Below are 21,073 nucleotides of genomic sequence, written 5' to 3' on the forward strand. Positions count from 1 at the left end.
TACTGGAAATTACTATCATTACGAAAATCTCTGAGATTTTGCACCAGTCTTGTTATTCTAGTTTTGGAATGAATAATGTCAGTTAAATGATTTTGAACAACATTGAATATCAAATCGGTTTGGGTAAACACTTTCTTAAAAATATTTAAAAGTATGTTAAAAGAATAATCATTTAATAAAGTTTTCAAACCGATTGCTTCACGGATCGAGATATCATCACTTTGAAAATCGTCGCATTCAATAATAAAATCAAAAACTTCCAAAAGCTGTTCACGAAAATCTGCTACAGTGAAAATTAACCGAGATTTAAAATTCCATCGCGTCTGACAAACTGTTGGCATTTTTTTCGAAACAAACCGTTCTAAAACATTAGTCCGTTTAGGTGAGCTTGAGAAAAATGAAGCAAATCCGCTTAAACTGGCAAAAAAAGACGACATTCTTTAATTTTTTTACATGTATCCTGCAAAACTAAATTCATTCTATGCGCATGACCGTGAGTAAATAAAGCTTGCGGTGCAATAGTTTTAACTTTTGCTTGGAGACCATTTAATTCACCAGACAACCAGACATCACGGCAGCGCCGTCATAAGTTTGCCCTACCAATTTATTTTTGATATCAAAAAATTTTAATCTGTCCTTTAAAACACCAAAATTATATTATGCCTTATGGCTTTTACTCACGTCTGTAAAACCTAAAAACCTCCCATAGATTTATACCACGTAACGCGTATCGAACAACAATTGATAATTGTGAATGACATGATATGTCGGTAGTTTCATCTACTTCTAGTGAAAAGCAAATGGTTTCCTGAATCTCAGATTCAATAACGTTATTCAAAATGTAACTAATTGATTCTATTAATTCATTCTGGATTGTTTTAGATACACCGCTAAATGTCTTCGAATCAGAAAGTAAATTAGAAAATTCCAAATCGTATTTCTTAAACATTTTTATTAGTTCTCTATAATTACCTTGATTTAACGAATGCTCCGATTCATCGTGTCCCCTAAAAGATAATTTCTGACAACTTAAAAAAATTACAATATCAATTAAACGACGTAAAACTGCGTGATTATTTTTTACAATTTCGTTATGTTTAATAGTATTTTCACGTTGGGCATTATCTAATGAAACATAGATATTTTGTTTTCCAAATAAATCTAATTTAATCTGGCTGTAAGTATGATCTTTCGAAATATCATGTTTATGTAAAGCCCTAAATAATTCCTTTAAATTATCGTAACCAGATTCACACCACGGATTTTGATGTTTGCCCCTATTTGTCGAAAATAAAATGCAAGGCCAACAGAAAAGTTTGTTTTTTATTTCACTCCCGGTAACCATGAGTAGGTACTTGCTATACCAATTATCTGAAAATGATCTATTACTTCCCTTACCCGCACTAATATTTATAAGCCGGGACATTTTAGGCAAAGGACGCCCCTTATTTTTAATAACAATTTGTTCTTCGTATGGAATAAATGAAAACCCATTATGCAAAATATAATTTACAATATCAGACTTATCAATACTTACAGTTTCTCCCATGGCTTGCATTTTTTAGATTAATTTACCTGAATTTGTTTACACTTTAATTTAAAAAAAACTTCTATGTCAAACCCTTTAACCTTTAACTATTTACGGCAGACGTAACGTATCACAGTATTACTTTAGAAAATAAAAATAAATCACATAAAGAAAGGCTAGTTCGTGCACTGAATATCACTTCACTTTACTACTTACGTTCTTATATGAAATAAAATCTCATCCCGCGCTTGCAATGTACAGTTCGCGACCAATCACCAATCTAAATGAAGCATCGGCAAATTTAATTTTGCCGTACTTGGTAATTAAGTTCATATGGAAAAAAATGTATATTTGGTTGCTAATCAACTAATATTCCGTTGATTTTTACAAGTAAATCGTCAAGGTTGGGATCGGCTCGCCGAAAACGCAAAACGTGCCTTTTTAAGAATCCACAGGCGGATGGATGTCTCCGATATCGGATCATCAATTCGAAAAGTGTCTACGCAGGGATCACTTAAAGCTCAGATTGGACGAATTCTTTTAAAAACCATGAATAAAATTCAGTCTGGTCGAATTGGTCGAATTCTTTTAAAAACCATGAATAAAATTTAGTCTTTATTATCTCATTATCTCACAGATATTTTTTTATTTCACAAAAACAAATGACATCAACTGATTACCTGCCACAATTAATTATTGAAATACTGATTAAATTAAATATTAAAAAAATCTATAATATCTATAAAGGTGTGGGTCGGCACTGCCGACCCTGACCGGCCGCCACTGCGAAGCATTGGTAATTAAACCAGCCGGATTTGCTCTGGTTATAAGTGGCATTTTCAGGCCCATTCTTGGTCCAAGTTTGCCACAGTTTTTCAGACTTGTATACGACATAAACCGATGCAACTTTTCCAGCTACTATTAATGAAGTGCAAACTTTGTCACACTGCGTATTTGCTCCAGGTACTTTGTGCCTCTTCGTATAATATATTTAGATGCACCACGATCATCAGAAAAATTCGTTTCATTATAATTCCAGAGATTTGATGGAGGGACATTCTCTAACTCTCTTTGGAGAATATCGAAAAAACTATTTATAGTTTCACAGTCTACTACAGCCCTTGAAAGGCTTATGTTTCTAGCAAATCGATTAACCAATATATTGTTATGTCTGGACAGAAATGATTTCTCTCACTCTTTTCTAGAAAATTATCATTGAAATATTTTACATTCTTACCATTCTTATCTTATGTCTTTACAATACATCACAGATTATGGGCTATCACAAGAAAATCAAATGTGCAATTACGTGTGCAATAATTGACTTTTCTTCTTTCCTCTATAGAACTGTTTGTCCACCAGAAGGACGGCTATGTCGGTTATGGAGTTTGTGAAACAGCGTATTGCGGTGAATTTCGTATCTTAAAAATTTAACATGCAATTTTTAGGAAAACATTATTGTTGAAACATATTTATACCTTTCCGCAGCATCCCATATGCTTAGTGTTTTCGCTCTTATACTGCAAAAAGCTCCTTGTAACGTCGCGTCAGCATAATTTTTGTATTGACGAGTTCTTGGTAGCCTCGGGGCATCACTACTTACCTAAAAAAATAATAATAAAATGTTAAAAACAATGCAACAATCTCACCTCATTTCTGACAATCTCTTATAAATTGTGTCACATTAAGTCACGTATAAGTCATTTCATGTTTTGTCGAAATTTTAATTAAAGTGACACCACTGGCTTACCTGTTGGAATTTTAAGACAATGTAAAAGTTGTCCAATAAAGTAAAAATGCTAAAATACTTACTTTTATTTTAATTACACACACAACGCAGTTGCTTGTTTTCAAAACTTTAATATAGCCAATAATCAAAACACACAATTCTTACAAAGCCTTTGAGAACAACTGCGGCGCGTTCAGTTGGTAAGTATGGACTCTATATTGGATTTAGTGGGGGTACTACATACTTTCACAAATTCACCTGACTGTCATAAAGCCACCTCGTTTTACGGTAGATATCTTTAATATATATTTTATTCCAGCTCCTTTGTATTTTTTTTGCAACATGGATATTAGGAAACAATAACTCTATTGACTAATACGAATTTTGGATCTAATAATGTTAGTGGTTATTGTTATTTACTTAAAAATCGGTGAAATAAAGTTACAAAACTTTAAATATGACGCAAAAAATGATATATCTGAAATAAAATAAATTAGGTATATCTAAAAACTTTTTTGTGTTTATAACTTACATGGTTAGCTCATCTCCTTCGCCTAATAGGCATCTGACCGGCACATAAATGAACGTCGTCAGCAACGGGATACCCCAGCCTATTAATATCATGCCCTTTAGGAGGTTCCTCTGGGAAATAAATGCCCAGACAAGGACCGTATGCAGGTAGAGCCCCTCGCACAACATCCACGAGTAATTTGATATCAGACAAGTGTAGAGAACGGTGTGAAGAGCTATACAAACTGCCTGAAAACAAATTTGTACCAAATTACTACCAAAAATAATGAGATAAATTAGAGGGTTTGTATGGAAATATTGTCTTTCAGAGCAAAAACCATAAAATTGGTTTACGAGCAGCTCTCAAAATTATATTTTAATGTACGAATATCGTATTACGTTATTATTTAAAAATAATATTGAATGACTCTATAATTTTAAAAATATAAACAATGCCTGTAAGGAAATATTCTGTAATAATGTTTTATCATTTTTTTATTATTATTATTAACTTGAAAATCTACTCAATTTCATATAGAGATAAAAAATGACATTTATTAAAATACTATAAAAAGTACATTGACAAAATTGTTAAGAAATAAAAAGGTAACAATCGTTATCTTTAACCCGGCTTAACACGCGTATAGAAAATTTATGTGACTACACGCGCTCGGTCTAAATGACCGGGTCGTGATTTATAATTGTAACTGATATGGTTTTTCAACAAATTCAGTTTCATTTAATAATAATATAAATGAAAATATGTAGATAATTAATATAGATAATATTTACCACACCTAATGCTGAAATGGGGTCGACTATGAACATAGTATATAATACGTGTTTTAAAATCGAGTTCTTAAAATTAATTTAAAAACTAGTGAAATACTAAAAATCTTTTCGTTACTTAGTAATCCAGTAGTGTAATAATAAAAATAAATACAATAGCGACAGTAAGTTACTTTAATCATAATAGTTTTTACTATTATCGAATATTATTATTTCTTAATATAAGAATTTAACCTACAAAAGCTAGGACAGGTACACCAAACCATACTATGAAAGTTGTTGCCAGGACCGTACCCCATTTACAAATGATTACTAAAAATGGATAGTTCTATTCAATCTGAAATTCCTACAACGAATAATACACCGAACAGCTGATGAGTAAATTAATTTATTGGATCACCTACATGTTCTTCCGAAAACCAATCAAACACCACAATCCAATATATTTCCATCAAGAAAACAAGCAATTATTTTTGATTCAATTGAAAATACCAAACTAGATGATTACTTGTCCGCTCTGAGTCATCTGCTACAACCAACCTAGATCATCTTCTGTTCAAAATTATCAAATAATAGAGTATGTATATATTTAGCAAACAAAAAACTAGCTGAGGATTTTATAAACAAAAATGAAAAAATTCAAATAAACCAACAACTCTTACAAGCTCGTAGACTAATTAGCCCCAGTCAGCGATTAGTATTGTCCAATGTCTGTCCCTCAACCCCACTATCAGTCTGAATATCTGCCAAAAAATCACATGGATTGAATCTTCTGTTACCTATAACATTCCTAAGAATAGGCACATTAACACCACAATTCCAGCATATTTTGCCAAAGCTTGCCAAACATGTAAGCAAACCAACCACTTAACAAAAAACTGCTCAATGTCTACTGCGATTACAACAGATAATTCAACATGAAATAATCCAGTTCCAAATATAGACCCAATTAAAAATAAGACTAATTTATCAACTCAAAAAACCCAGACAAACACTAAACAACAACAATCAAATATTTGATAACCCAAACTCCAACTACCCTATGCCATCGCCCTATGTATCGCCAAAATGTATAGATACAGAAGAAACAGCAGAGGTCACAGATCTATTAACTAATATTTACCCTTACCTGAAGGACCGAAAAATTAAAGTCAAATACACTCGAATAAAAAATAAAATATTAAAGCAAATCAACTCACACCTTCAAACAGACTTTCTTTAGAAATCAAGAAAATGGGAAAATTACTAGCGGAGAAGTAGCAATCTACATAAAAGATAACTTTGATGCTAAACCAATAAAACTCACAACAACTATCGAAGCAATTGGAATTAGTCACAGACACAATTTCTTTTTCAATTTGCAATATTTACATTCCCCCCAATAAAGAAAGAACCCGATTCAAACGAAATTTGAAACCTATTAAATCAGCTACCTGCTCCTCGGATAATAATTGGAGATTTCAACGTACATAATCTGTTATAAGGTTCAGCAAAACTAACATCTCTAGGTCAAAAAATGGAAAAATAATAGAAGAAGTCAACTTAAATATCATTAACGACGGATAACATACGGGCTTAGATATAAGACAGGTGAAGGCTCTAGTATTTTTTTTGAACCTATTCTCTATCCTTCCATTGTTGGATGTAGGTCTCCCCCAGTTCTCTCCATCTTTCCCTATCTTGAGCTGTTCTCTGCCATGTGGGACCTCCTTGTTTCCTGATGTCATCTTTCCACCTCATCTCCTGAACTCTTTACATTGTATGGACGCCACTTTCCGATGGCATTGTTCCATCGTCCGTCTTGGAGACGTTCATTGTGTCCAGCCCATTTCCATTTCAGTTTTGCTGCTTGTTCTATCGCGTCTACTGTCTTTGTTCTGGTTCTGATTTACTGGTTACGTTTTCTATCTTTAAGTGATATACCCAACATTTGTCTCTCCATCGCTCTTTGTGCCGTCCTTATCCTATCCAAATTAGCGTGTGTAAATGTCCATGTCTGTGCTCCGTAGGTGAGCACCGGTATTATACAGGAGTTATATACCTTGCTTCGTAAGTATAGAGGGATTGTTTGATTTTCTAGAACGTAAGAAAGTTTGTCGAACGCTGTCCATCCCATTCTTACTCGTCTCGATATTTCGGCTGTTTGATTTTCTCTGTTAGCTCTGATTGCTTGTCCTAGATAGATATACTCATTTACCTGTTCTATTTTTTCTGTTTATATTTTTATTGCCTCTTGGTCTTCCGTGTTTGTCATTACTTTGGTATTGTTGAAGTTAATTTTTAGGCCTTTTTGTAGTGATTTTTCATGAAGTTCATTCAGCATTAATTCTAGTTCTTGTCGTTCCAAAGAGATCAGGAGTATATCATCCGCATATCTAAAGACTCTAGTATAGATCTATGTATTTGCGAACCATCAATTATACATACTCTTACGTGGGATGTGTTACCAGATCTATATATTAGTGATCACTACCCTTCATAATAAGCAATTAACGACAATCAACTACCTCACAACAAATAAAATAGAACTTAAAAGGCGCAAATTGGACAGAATTTTAAGATTACGTTAAAAACAATCTACAAAAAAGAAATGAAAATGTAGATGTAGAAAAACAATATACTCTCTGACAAATGTAACCACAGAATCAGCAAATAAGTACGTTGGAATAATTAAGTACGATCACAAACATCAGTCGGTACCTTGGTGGGATCATGACTGCAAAGAAGCATTAAAAAATCGAAACAAGCTTTTAATAAATTCAAACTACACAAAACTCAAGAAAACTCTATAGAATTTAAAAAATTAAGAGCAGTCGCTAGGTATACCATTAAAAAAGCCACACGTGACTCTTGGAAAGAATATGTCAACACAATACATACATAGTTCAACTATGTATGTATTGTGGTAAAACCAACTAAACCAAAATCATATCCACAAACATACCGACCGATATCACTCACATGTAGCATAGGTTAAGTATTAGAAAAGATAATAGACAATAGGCTTATGTGGTATTTAGAATCAAAGAAATTAATTATTCCAGAACAATGTGGTTTCTGAAAATATCGCTTAACTTTAGATAACCTTGTTGACTTCTTTAGAATCAGAAATCCACGAAGCATTCGCAATCAAACAGCTCTGTGTTGGACTGTTTTTTGATATAAGCAAAGCATATGGTCCAGTTTGAACATATTCAATCATTAAAACACTCTGGTGGTGGCAACTGGTTAATAAGAGATACCATATTAAAATAAATTTCAAATTTTCTTGAAAACAGACAATTTCAAATTCGAGTTGACGGAACATATTCTCAAACAAAAATTCAACAAAATAGTATACCACAAGGATCAAACTTAAGCACAACTTTATTCTTAGTAGCAATAAATTCGATATTAACACAAATTGAAAACCTCGTCAAAGCTAGATTATACGCTGACGACCTAGTTATTTTCTGTAGAGAAAAAAAACATAACGAATCACATTCAAAAAGCGTTAACACACATTGAGAAATGGTCAGCTACAAGTAGACTTCAGTTTAACACTTCAAAAACGAAAGAAATCTATTGCTCAAAGAGAAATCAAATCCAAACTAAAGAATTATATCTACACGAACAAAAATTAGATTGTGTAGAAAAAATCCGATTCTTGGGTATGACGTTTGATAAGAAGTTAACTTGGAGGACACATATTGAACAGCTGAAAAAATCCTGTCTACCTGGTATAAATTTACTACGATCACTTGCCTTTAAAAACTGGGGTGCCGATTATTCAAGTTTAATACAAATTCAATACAAATCCATAATTCGACCATAACTTGACTACCGAGCCATCGTCTTAACTCCTCCACAAAAACACATTTAAAGTCACTGGATATTATCCAAAATAGATGTCTACGTAATTCTTTAGGTACTCACTACAGAAGCCCCATTTAAAGTCTCTATTGGAAAAGTGGAGAACTTCGTCTTTCTTTCAGAAGACAATATCTAAGCCTAACATATGAAGCAATAGTGTCATCAAACAGAAATAATATAATACTGCATAACGTTTTTGCTGATTGATTTACAAATAAATTTCAACAAACACATCAAATTGATCATCCTTTTTTACTTTCGTATATAATAGTACTTATCCAAATTAAATTTTCAATTTCCAAAAGCCTATGCCTCTCAAACCACAACCCTGCACCATGGACAACATCTATTCCTGCTATCGACATCAGTCTAACAAACCTAAGAAAATCAGAGATATCATCAATCGCTAAACACTTTTTGAGTAAAAACTTTTTGTAAACACTTTTTGTGCCATTGCTTATTTTGGACGGTATTTTTTCCCATCAAATAACAGTCATAAATCAGCGTTACTTCAAACACTGTAACTCGGTAAATAATAATCCGGATAACATGACATTTTGACAGTATGCTTTGAAGATTAGGACTACAAAATTTCAAATGAAAAATTCTTAGTCAAGGAAAGAGAGAGGCAGGTAACGTTCATTTAATAAACCTTCGAAAAATGATGCCAGTTTCGATGTGACCACCATGCTTTGTGACTGTACGTTGCCCATTACTATCTTGCAGGGTTACCAGGTCTACTGATTTTTCAGTAGATCTAGTGATTTCATTTTCAGTTTACTGATTTACTGAAACACTATATCGATCTACTAAAAAATATGTAATGATAAAATAATGTTAAAAAAATGATCATTATGTCAGTGTTTAATTATAAATTTAAAAAAAAAATCTATTTATTGATATATATGCATTATTCTCAATCTACTGCAGAAATAAAATATGACCTGACAACTTTTTTGGTGCCAGTTGGTGTCAATTTAGGCTTCAGTCAATTTTATACGATTACGCGTCCCCTCTCTTTCCTTCATCATCATCAGTGGCGTTACAGCTCTTTATGAGCCAAAGCCTTCCTCAGAACAATCCTCCATTCGCCCCTGTCTCTGGCAACTCTTCTCCATGCTCTAATTTCGATAGACTTCAAATCATTTTCTAGGTTGTCTTGGTACCTAAGTCTCGGTCTTCCTCTTCTTCGTTGTCCGATCGGCCCTCTTCGGTCAAAAACTTTTCTGACTATGGCATCTTCCTCTCGTCTGATTACATGACCTATCCATCTGAGGCGTGCTACCTTAATGAATTTTACAACGTCAGGTTCTCCAAATCTTCTATACAACTCAAAATTGTAACACCTGCGCCACAAACCTTGTTCTTTTATGCCTCCATATATTCGTCTTAGTATTTTTCGCTCACAACGTTTGAGCAATTCTTGGTCATTCTGTGTTAGCATCCAATGAACCATATGTTAGCACTGGTCTTATTAGTGTTTTGTATACAGTCAGTTTAATTTTTCTAGGCATTGTTAAAGCCATCTGTGTTCTTAAGCCATTGTAACACTTATTGGCGAGCACTATTCTTCTTTTGATTTCTTCACTGACGTTGTTATCTTTGGTTAGCAGCGACCCTAAGTATATGAAGGTGTCAACACCTTCCAGTTCTAGGTCATCAATTATTATTCGTGTAGGATTGCTTGACCTAGTGCAACACATATATTTGGTCTTTTGAACATTTATATTTAGTCCCATTCTGTGTGCAGATGCTCTTAACGACCGAAATGCTTCAGTCAGAGATTCTGTGGACCTACCTATGATGTCTATGTCATCTGCGTATCCGACAATTTGTACTGATTTGTTAAAGATAGTACCATTCGTAGTAATCTGTGACTGTCGAATTATGTTTTCTAATGCCAGGTTAAATAAGAGACACGATAGTCCATCACCCTGTCTTAGTCCATTTTTGCAATGGAAGGGTCTTGAGAGATCGTTTTGGATTTTAACCATGCTCTCTGCACCTGTAAGTGTAAGTTCAGTTAACCGGACAAGATCAAACGGAATGCGAAATTCTACCATAGCAAGTAGAAGTTTATTTCTATTAACGGAGTCGTATGCGGCTTTGAAGTCAACAAATATGTGGTGGGTGTCGACGCCGAACTCAAGGGTTTTTTCAAGGATCTGCCTCACTGTAAATATCTGGTCCGTTGTTGATTTATTAGGATGAAAACCGCACTGATATCCTCCCACTATTTGTTCTTCGTAGGGGAGGAGTCTTTTGTACAATACGTTGGACAACACTTTATATACCATATTGAGTAGAGTGATGCCTATATAATTATCACACATCATGTCTCCCTTTTTGTGTATAGGACACAGTACACCTAACTTCCAGTCTGTGGGTGTTTCTTTCTGTTGCCAAATTGCAGTTATCAGTTTATGCATGTGTTTCATGAGGGGATCGCCGCCATTTTTAAAAAGTTCGGCAGGGAGATTATCCGAACCGGGAGCTTTATTATTTTTCAGTGCTGCGATAACTTCTCCAATTTCTTCTTCGGTGGGGGGTGGTTGCCGATCATCTTCATTCATTTGAAACATGGGATCCTCAATCTCGCCATCTTCGTGGTTGCCGCTAAGCAGTTCTTCAAAATGGTCCGCCCATCTGTTTAGTATCTGTTCTTTGTTACTAATTATAGAACCGTCCCTATCTTTACAGGCTATTAATCTGGGTTTGAATTTTTTTCTGCAGCTGTTTATCTGTTGGTAGAATTTTCGTGAGTCTTTTCCATTTTGGTGGTAAACAATTTCGTTTAGAGCGTGTTCGTATTGTTCTTTCTTTTTTCTTCTAAACATTCTCTTTTCTTCTCTTCTAAGATTTTCATAATCTTCCAGAGTTAATCTCGTTCTGCGCTGCTGGAGTCTCTTATATGCTTCGTTTTTTTGTTGGTTTATATGTCTGCACTCTTCATCGAACCAATCTTCGTTTTTTTTGGTCTTGATAGGTTTTAATACAGTTTCAGCCGCTGTGTGCATAGCTTCTTTACATTTAGTCCAATGTTCTTCTATACTTAGATTTTCTTCGATTGTTGGTAACGCTTCGTTTAATATTGTCATGTAATTAGCTCTAGCAGTTTCAGATTTTAGCACCTCAATATTATATTTTGTAGATTTTGTGCTGTGACCTTTTTTTGCGTTAGATGTCCGTGCTCTAAGTTTTGCTTTTATAAGGTAGTGGTCGGAGTCTATATTAGCACCTCTACATGCTCTTACGTCCAGTACATCGGAGAAATGTCGACTATCTATAAGTACGTGGGCGATTTGATTTTTGGTCTGGCCGTCTGGTGACTGCCTCTCTTTCCTTGTCTAAGGAAAAAATTATTAGAATCTCATAGTTAAGCTCGGGACTTATTGACCAACGTATTTTATTTAGTAATTTTTTTAGGTGAATATTACGTCTGTTGTCTATTTTTTGGCTTTCCATAACTGCTTGACATTTAATATTTGTTTTAAATTTAAAGCTCATTTTATTTATCCGATTTTGTAGAGTTTTAACACAGCAGTATTTCTTCCGACCAATTGTTTCCAATTTCTTTCTTTCCAAATATTATTTTTATTGTTGGTATTTATTTGCTTCTCTAGCAATCGTATATTGTAGGTTTTAAAACTTTTATAAGTGAAGCATCTATAGGTAAAGCTATAAAAGAACTGAAAAACGGTAGGTCTCCAGGACCAGGGGATATCGCAGCCGAACTAATAAAATGTGGATCACAAAAATTGTTTGAAACCGTCACTTGATGCATAAATCAAATTATAAATAGTTCTCCCGTACCCGACGAGTGAAAATTGCTTATATTTCGTTAATCCATAAGAAAGGAGATAAGCTTAAATGTGAAAACTATAGAGGGATATCAGTCACTAGTACATTCAGCCGTTTGTATGGACGAATTATTAGAGACCGCATTGAGAAGGAATACAAAGACCAAGAGGAAGAAGAAGAATCCGGTTTTCGAACAGGAAAAAGCTGTACTGATAATATTTTCTGCCTCAAACAACTAATAGAAAAAAAATTAAGCACAAATCAAGAAACCCACCTCATGTTTATTGACTTGCAGAAGGCGTACGATACAATTCCTGGAACTCTAAAACGTGTTACGACAGACGAATATTAGTGCCACCTTAATAAAAGCCTTAAGAAACTTGTATGAAGGGTCAACATCACAAATAAAAAATGGAAACAGACTATCGCAAACCTTCTTGGTTAATAAAGGTCTACGTCAGGGGTGTTGTGTATCACCGACCTTGTTTAAAATATATGTTGAAAAAGCATTGAAAGAGTGGAAACGAAAATGCAGAGACATGGGCGTAGACCTTGGAGGGATTTGCTTGTATACATTGCAGTTTGCTGATGACCAGGTTGGTATAGCAAACGATAAAGATGATCTGGAGTACATGGCAAGGAAATTACGAGAAGAATATAGAAAGTGGGGACTAGAAATTAATACAGAAAAAACAAAATACCTACCAATAGGTACCGAACTATCGAACATCACATTAGAAAATAACGAAATTATCATGCCCTGCGACCCTTACACATACCTAGGAATTGTTTTTGACACAACGGGGAAAGATGATGAAGAAATAAAGAGAAGAATAACACAATCCAGGAAAACAATAGGTTGTCTAAACAGCGTACTGTGGAGTCATGAAATAGGAAAAAGAAGAAAACACAATATCTACGTTTTAAAACCGATTGATATATATATATATATATATATATATATATATATATATATATATATATATATATATATATATATATATATATATATATATATATATATATATATGTATATATATATATGTATATATATATAGCATCTGTAGGTCTTGAAAATTTGTAGTCACATCGTTTTTTGAGATAATGGGGTTTATTTTTAAATATTTTGAATACAGTTGTAAGTGGAATTTCTGTTAAATCAGAAGTTGGTTGTACCGACAATTTTTTATAGAAGCTTAATTTCTTATGTAGATTTTTGTACACATTGAAACTTGTGCTTCTGCGTTTTAGCATTTAAATGCATTCGAATTTTCTTTACGGAAACTTGTTTCAGAAACTACATTTACTTCGGCACTGGCACTGGTACAAAATCAGTGATGCTATCGTTCGTATTTTCAACCACATTGACACACGGATGTCCCATCACCATTTAAAATAACTCTATTAAAGCAAACAACATCCTATACTTTATTAACGAACTGCTTTCCAACTAAAACGCTCCTCAAAGGCATCCGGTCGGTTGTAAAAAAGATAAGATACAATGGAATTAAATTTCTCCGGGTTTAAAGCATTCTACAATATATATTTTACCGCTACTATACATGAAATTAACTTGAGGATATCCAGTAGAAATATCATAGCATGTAATTTGACGTTATAAAGACAAGCACACTCAAGCATGACAGTAAAATTCTATCGTTAGTAATAATTGTAAATCATAAGGAAAATCAGGAAAGAACTCATCGTATTTTCAGTTTGTTCTTGTGATTGCTCCTCTACATACCTACATTTCACAGTTTTGTTGGTTTTAAGATTCACTGTATTAGAAGTAATAGAAGTAAATTAATTCTTTTATGTAGTGCTTCAGACTCTCAAATAAAACTTAATTTTAAATGACCTTGTTTACTAGTTTTTTTTACATCACTGACAAATCACTCTCCTATATACGTTACAAAAGTGACCAAAAAGATTTAAACATGTTTAACACGATCATATTTTCTTTAAATTTTTGTTTTAAGGAAACTAAATACCAATTTTTACAAAAGTGAGTTTGTTTTAAGGAAATTAAATACCAATTTTTACAAAAGTGAGGTTAGGTTGATAATTATTTGGAATTTCACTTGTGGAAGTTACAAACGATACGAAGACTTAGTTCAAGGCCTGCTTTAATTACGATGTTTTTTCGATGTACCATTGTCATAACCTTTTTGATAGTTTTGAGGTACACAATCCTGAAAACAAACATATTTCATTGTGTGTTCGAATAAAATTAGTTGATAACGTAAACAAAGTAAGTCAAATTGATGTGATAGGTCATGTGTGCCGACAATGTTACGATAGCTTAGGTCCATAAATCACATACAATATTCGCTTGATTCGAACATATGCATACAGCGATAAAATAAAACCGAATAACCTACAGTCATCATCTCATTTTCCCTGGTAAAATTCTATCGAATTTTGACATGATTGATAGTAGAGACGACAGAATGTGAATTCAATTTGGAGAGGAAACTTTTCAACGGAAATTTCATTTTCTAAAGAGATATTTGTGTGTAATCGGTTTATGGAGGACGTATTTCTGTTCTACTGTAAAAAATGTTGACTTTATGAAATATAGCTGCAGTCTGTTCTGTTGAATAACCTAGTTGTAATTTTTATTAGGTTTACATCGAAGGGTTTTGTGCAGATAAAGGCTTTTGAAATTGCTACAGGGGCATTTAAGCATTCTCTATTCTAATTTAATAATTTACATTAAATAGTCGATAGTACTGAAAATAATATGAACAAAAATATCAAAATAGTAATTCAAAGTGCAATAAATGGCTCGAAACAATATATAAAGAACTATTTGAAGACGATGAAAAAATGGTGACAATGAAACAAAGAGGAAGAAATTGACCTGCATTACCATAGGTAAATTTGAAAAAGCACTTAAAAGCCGTATAAAAAAAAGGCCATGAGATCGCATGAAATACCGTCAGAAATCTTAAAACTACTAACAGAAAACTACATTGATATACTACTAGAAATATTCAACCAGATTTACGACACTATGCCAATGCCAATAAATGGTTATTATCTGTGTTTATCTTGTACCAAAAAAACCCAATGTTACGACCCTAACTTATTTTTTTTATTAAGAGTTTGGAGTATGCTTCTCTATTATATTTCTTTGCAATATAATTAGTTTACCATAAAAATTTGAGTTTTCGTTAAATGTCTAAATTTATATTTTTATTACCTCATAAATCAAACCCTTAAATATATTTAAGGGGCCCCACTTTTGAGGCTGTATTTTTTACAACCCTCACTAAAAGGGCTGTTCTATAATCGATTATGATACCTTTTATTACTTTTGAATTTAGGAAACTACCACGCCATAATACACACACACACACACACACACACACATATATATATATATATATATATATATATATATATATATATATATATATATATATATATATATATATATGTATATATTGTTTTGATTATACTTATTTTCTTAATGTAATTATGCAAAATTATAATTATATTTTTAATTTTCTTAACAGATCAAAACTATTCTTGGGGAAGCTCAAATTAATTAGTAATCTCAGGGTGTTACGTCATTCAAACAACAGAAATACAAAACTAATACTCAGAGGAAGCTCATGGATAAATAAAATTCAGAAATAAATTATAACCGTATAATAAAAAATATTGTGTTTATACCAAAGAAATAAATGCAAATTTTAAATGATAGAATAAATTGTTTAAACAAATACTCTCTGAAACGAGTATTTATTTTAATGTACAATATTAAAGAATACCGCAAGTTATTTAAAGATAGCAAATTACCCAGTATAGATACATAATGAATTATTACTGGTTCTAAGAAATACTTTTAAAACACATTACGAAATTGTTTATATCAAATTTCACTATAGTCTTTGTAGACGTTGATAAACATTAAGGGAAAGAAATATCGTTAGAAATATAGGTGAACACCTTGGAACAATTTCTATATACGATGTCAGGATACAATTAATTGAGTACTTACAAACTGTTGTCACTGATCACTGAATGTAATCTTTTACTTTTTAAAAAAAATTCACTTTCTACTTTTTAACTTTTACGGATGCCAAAAAAGCTTTTGTTTAACGTATACCGGCACTTTTTATTTTTTTCTAAGAAACCAACTGCTCCTATCTCAAACTATCTCAAACACAATGCTGTTTTTTCCATTACAAAAAATTTTTCCTCTGATGCAGCCTCCTTCTCTCAATGAACATTTCTTCCTTTTTATTGGTCAACACAAATATCCTTTGAAAGTCTTTGAATTTCCCGTCGTAATTATTTTACCTCTTCCTAGGAAATTCTACCTTCCGATTTCTAAATACTTGTTTTGCCTCGATCTTAATCTCTGCTAACAATATCCACAAAAACCCCATGCATTGTCTATCCACTTTCACTCTCAAATCCTTCTTAGAATAAAAGAAATTTAAATTGTTTATACACGAAAAACTTAATACTGGGCAATTCCAATCTGTGCATAATTTTTTCCGATAAAACCGACAAATAGGTATTTTACATTATTGAAGGCAACAAACAAATATTTGAAAAAATATTACTTTACCGTTTTACAAATTGACAAATTTTATGTACACAAAATATTATACAGTAAGATATTTAGATTTCCCTTCTTCTTCTTCTTCTCTGCGTTTATTTATCTACAATAATATATATATATATATATATATATATATATATATATATATATATATATATATATATATATATATATATATAATATATATTGAATTTGAAATTTCCGCGGGAGCTATATGTGGTTTCAGTTGTTTTCCGGGTTTGACTCCGCGTTAAATATTTTTGGTTTTTAGAAAAACCATTGTTTTGACGACGTTTCGGCAAGGTCACACTTGCCATTGTCAAGTCAGATTCTGCTTCGTCTTGATGTTACAGGCGAACTGATTTCTCGGTCGCTGCACGCTGAGTTTAAATATCTTGTTGCGCTTCTTGTCATTGGTCCTGTGCGCAGAGTGGGCGTGGTCTTCTTCGCTATTTTAATTTTTACGTTTTTCTGCAGAATTGTTTTCCACGTATTTGGGAGTCTTTGGGCATCATCTCTGGTGTTTAAATTTTTCGGATGTTTTTCGATCTCTATGGCTTCTCTGATTACACGTTTGGCCTTATTTTCGATGTTGGCTAGCATTGTTGTTCCATTTAAGTCTATTTTATGTCCTGTGTTTATGACATGTTGTGCTAGGGATGAAGTTTTTTCTTTTCTTTCGATGGCGTTTCGATGTTCTTCGCGTCTAACCTGTATCCTTCGATTTGTTTGTCCGATGTACGATTTATCGCAGTCTTCACACGGGATCCTGTATACGCCTTGATTTTCTAATGCAACTTTTGTTTTTGCTGATGGTAATATGGTTGCTATTTTTCTGTCGGTGTTAAAAATAGTTTCTATTTTGTTTTTTCTTAGAACTCTGCTGATTTTGTCTGTCGTACCCTTTATATAGGGCAGGATAGTTTTACCGACTGGTTTTTCTTCTTTTTCTGGATCTTTGCTGTTGTTTCGGGATTTATGTGCTTTTTCAATCATGAACATGGAGAAACCATTTTTTCTTAGACTTGTTTTGACTTTGTGCATTTCTTCATTCTTATGGTCCTCATCTGCCAGTTTCTCAGATCTTGTTATTAAGGTTTTTATTACCGAATTTAATTGTGCAGGATGATGGTGTGAGTCTGCGTGTAAGTACCTGTCAGTATGGGTTGGTTTTCGGTATACTGTATGTCCTATGCTTCCATCTTCTTTCTTAATAACTAACACATCTAGGAATGGAAGTTGTTGGTTATTCTCCCGTTCCATGGTAAACTGTATTTTTGGATGGATATTGTTAATGTGTTGTAGAAATTTATTAAGTTTCTCTTCTCCGTGCGTCCAGATAATAAATGTGTCGTCAACATACCTAAGCCACAGTTTGGGTTTATGCTCTGCTGTTTCTATTGCTTTTGATTCCATATCTTGCATAAAAAGGTTGGCTATTACGGGGGACAGTGGTGAACCCATCGGTGCTCCTTCGACTTGTTTGTACCTCTGGTCCTTGTAGATGAAGTAGGTGTTGTTTAAGCAATGCCTCGTTAAGTTTACTTAACCTCGTTAAGTTAAACCTAACGAGGTTAACCTTAGCCTTAACCTCGTTAAGTTAAACCTAACGTTATGCCTCGTTAAGTTAAACTTAACGAGGCATTGCTTAAACAACACCTACTTCATCTACAAGGACCAGAGGTACAAACAAGTCGAAGGAGCACCGATGGGTTCACCACTGTCCCCCGTAATAGCCAACCTTTTTATGCAAGATATGGAATCAAAAGCAATAGAAACAGCAGAGCATAAACCCAAACTGTGGCTTAGGTATGTTGACGACACATTTATTATCTGGACGCACGGAGAAGAGAAACTTAATAAATTTCTACAACACATTAACAATATCCATCCAAAAATACAGTTTACCATGGAACGGGAGAATAACCAACAACTTCCATTCCTAGATGTGTTAGTTATTAAGAAAGAAGATGGAAGCATAGGACATACAGTATACCGAAAACCAACCCATACTGACAGGTACTTACACGCAGACTCACACCATCATCCTGCACAATTAAATTCGGTAATAAAAACCTTAATAACAAGATCTGAGAAACTGGCAGATGAGGACCATAAGAATGAAGAAATGCACAAAGTCAAAACAAGTCTAAGAAAAAATGGTTTCTCCATGTTCATGATTGAAAAAGCACATAAATCCCGAAACAACAGCAAAGATCCAGAAAAAGAAGAAAAACCAGTCGGTAAAACTATCCTGCCCTATATAAAGGGTACGACAGACAAAATCAGCAGAGTTCTAAGAAAAAACAAAATAGAAACTATTTTTAACACCGACAGAAAAATAGCAACCATATTACCATCAGCAAAAACAAAAGTTGCATTAGAAAATCAAGGCGTATACAGGATCCCGTGTGAAGACTGCGATAAATCGTACATCGGACAAACAAATCGAAGGATACAGGTTAGACGCGAAGAACATCGAAACGCCATCGAAAGAAAAGAAAAAACTTCATCCCTAGCACAACATGTCATAAACACAGGACATAAAATAGACTTAAATGGAACAACAATGCTAGCCAACATCGAAAATAAGGCCAAACGTGTAATCAGAGAAGCCATAGAGATCGAAAAACATCCGAAAAATTTAAACACCAGAGATGATGCCCAAAGACTCCCAAATACGTGGAAAACAATTCTGCAGAAAAACGTAAAAATTAAAATAGCGAAGAAGACCACGCCCACTCTGCGCACAGGACCAATGACAAAAAGCGCAACAAGATATTTAAACTCAGCGTGCAGCGACCGAGAAATCAGTTCGCCTGTAACATCAAGACGAAGCAGAATCTGACTTGACAATGGCAAGTGTGACCTTGCCGAAACGTCGTCAAAACAATGGTTTTTCTAAAAACCAAAAATATTTAACGCGGAGTCAAACCCGGAAAACAACTGAAACCACATATATAATATATATATATATATATATATATATATATATATATATATATATATATATATATATATATATATATATATATATATATATATATATATATATATATATATATATACATATATATATATATATATATACATATATATATATATATATATATATATATATATATATGTGGCCGTTCTAATAAAAGATAAATAACACCACCCCTACATCCCGAAATATGTCACTTAGTCAAGTAGTTAGGTATTATTGACTGAGACGTTATGTAAAATAAAGTTTTATTTTGAGGTTGCAGTCATTACTAGGGCAGGAAAGTAAAACTCTTTGTTCTTTATCAAGCTTCGCAAAATTTATTTGCTTCTTCAGGATATGCTAAAATATGGTATCAGTAAATACAATGAAATTAGAATTAAATAGCATTGTATTTATTAAATTATAAATTTTATAAATTAAATTTCATTGTATTTACTTATACCATATTTTAGCATATCCTGAAGAAGCAAATAAATTTTGCGAAGCTTGATAAAGAACAAAGAGTTTTACTTTCCTGCCCTATTAATGACTGCAACCTCAAAATAAAACTTTATTTTACATAACGTGTCAGTCAATAATACCTAACTACTTGACTAAGTGACATATTTCGGGATGTAGGGGTGGTGTTATGTATCTTTTATTAGAACGGCCACATAGAGACTTTAAAAGAAAAATGGTTTTAGATAACCAGATAATTATCTCAGAAATGTCTCAAAAAATTTTTCTTTATACTCAAAGAATGGCTTAATTTGAGAACAATTTTAAGAAATCAAAAAACTCACCATAATAATATTATCTTCAGTGACTTAGGATTTTGAAGGTTAAAAAATATATTGACGTTCAAAGCCATAGAGAGAGATAAAACCGAAGATAGACATTAACCGTTTTAGCTAAATTCATTATTTTAATTATTAAAAAACATGTCTCTTTAGTTAAAACATATTTGTTAGCGCAGTCATATTTCCAACAACACAAACACACATATTTGTTAGCGTTCTTCACGTAAACCTGATACATGCCAAGCAAAAGCTAATTAATAAATTCTTTTCCCCTGAAAGCTTTTCCCCAAAATGTGTCTTTCCTTTACAACTTTGTTTTCTCGTCACAAATACCCCTAAAAAGTAACGCGCACCTGTTTTGTCGTTTCTTTTGTTATTTTTTGTCTCGGACAAACCGACAGGTTTTATTTTTGGTGGTGTCCATTATTCATGCGTGCAACCTGAGGATTTGGAGTATACGCGATTTTACATATATATATATATATATATATATATATATATATATATATATATATAT

The 21,073-nt window shown here is 33.0% G+C and overlaps 1 protein-coding gene across 5 annotated transcripts in view; it reads right to left on the reverse strand.

The window, feature by feature from the left end:
• Positions 1 to 21,073, reverse strand: part of Dh31-R (Diuretic hormone 31 Receptor) — a 666,929-nt gene that overhangs the window by 147,903 nt on the left and 497,953 nt on the right. For all 5 annotated transcript variants that reach the window (XM_072532514.1, XM_072532513.1, XM_072532511.1 and 2 more), the window contains one exon: positions 3,790 to 4,016. In XM_072532514.1, the coding sequence (XP_072388615.1) occupies positions 3,790 to 4,016 (227 nt within the window). The remainder of the gene's footprint in view (positions 1 to 3,789; positions 4,017 to 21,073) is intronic.

The sequence above is a fragment of the Diabrotica undecimpunctata genome, chromosome 5 (assembly GCF_040954645.1).
Source record: "Diabrotica undecimpunctata isolate CICGRU chromosome 5, icDiaUnde3, whole genome shotgun sequence".
Taxonomy (NCBI): Eukaryota; Metazoa; Arthropoda; class Insecta; order Coleoptera; family Chrysomelidae; genus Diabrotica; species Diabrotica undecimpunctata.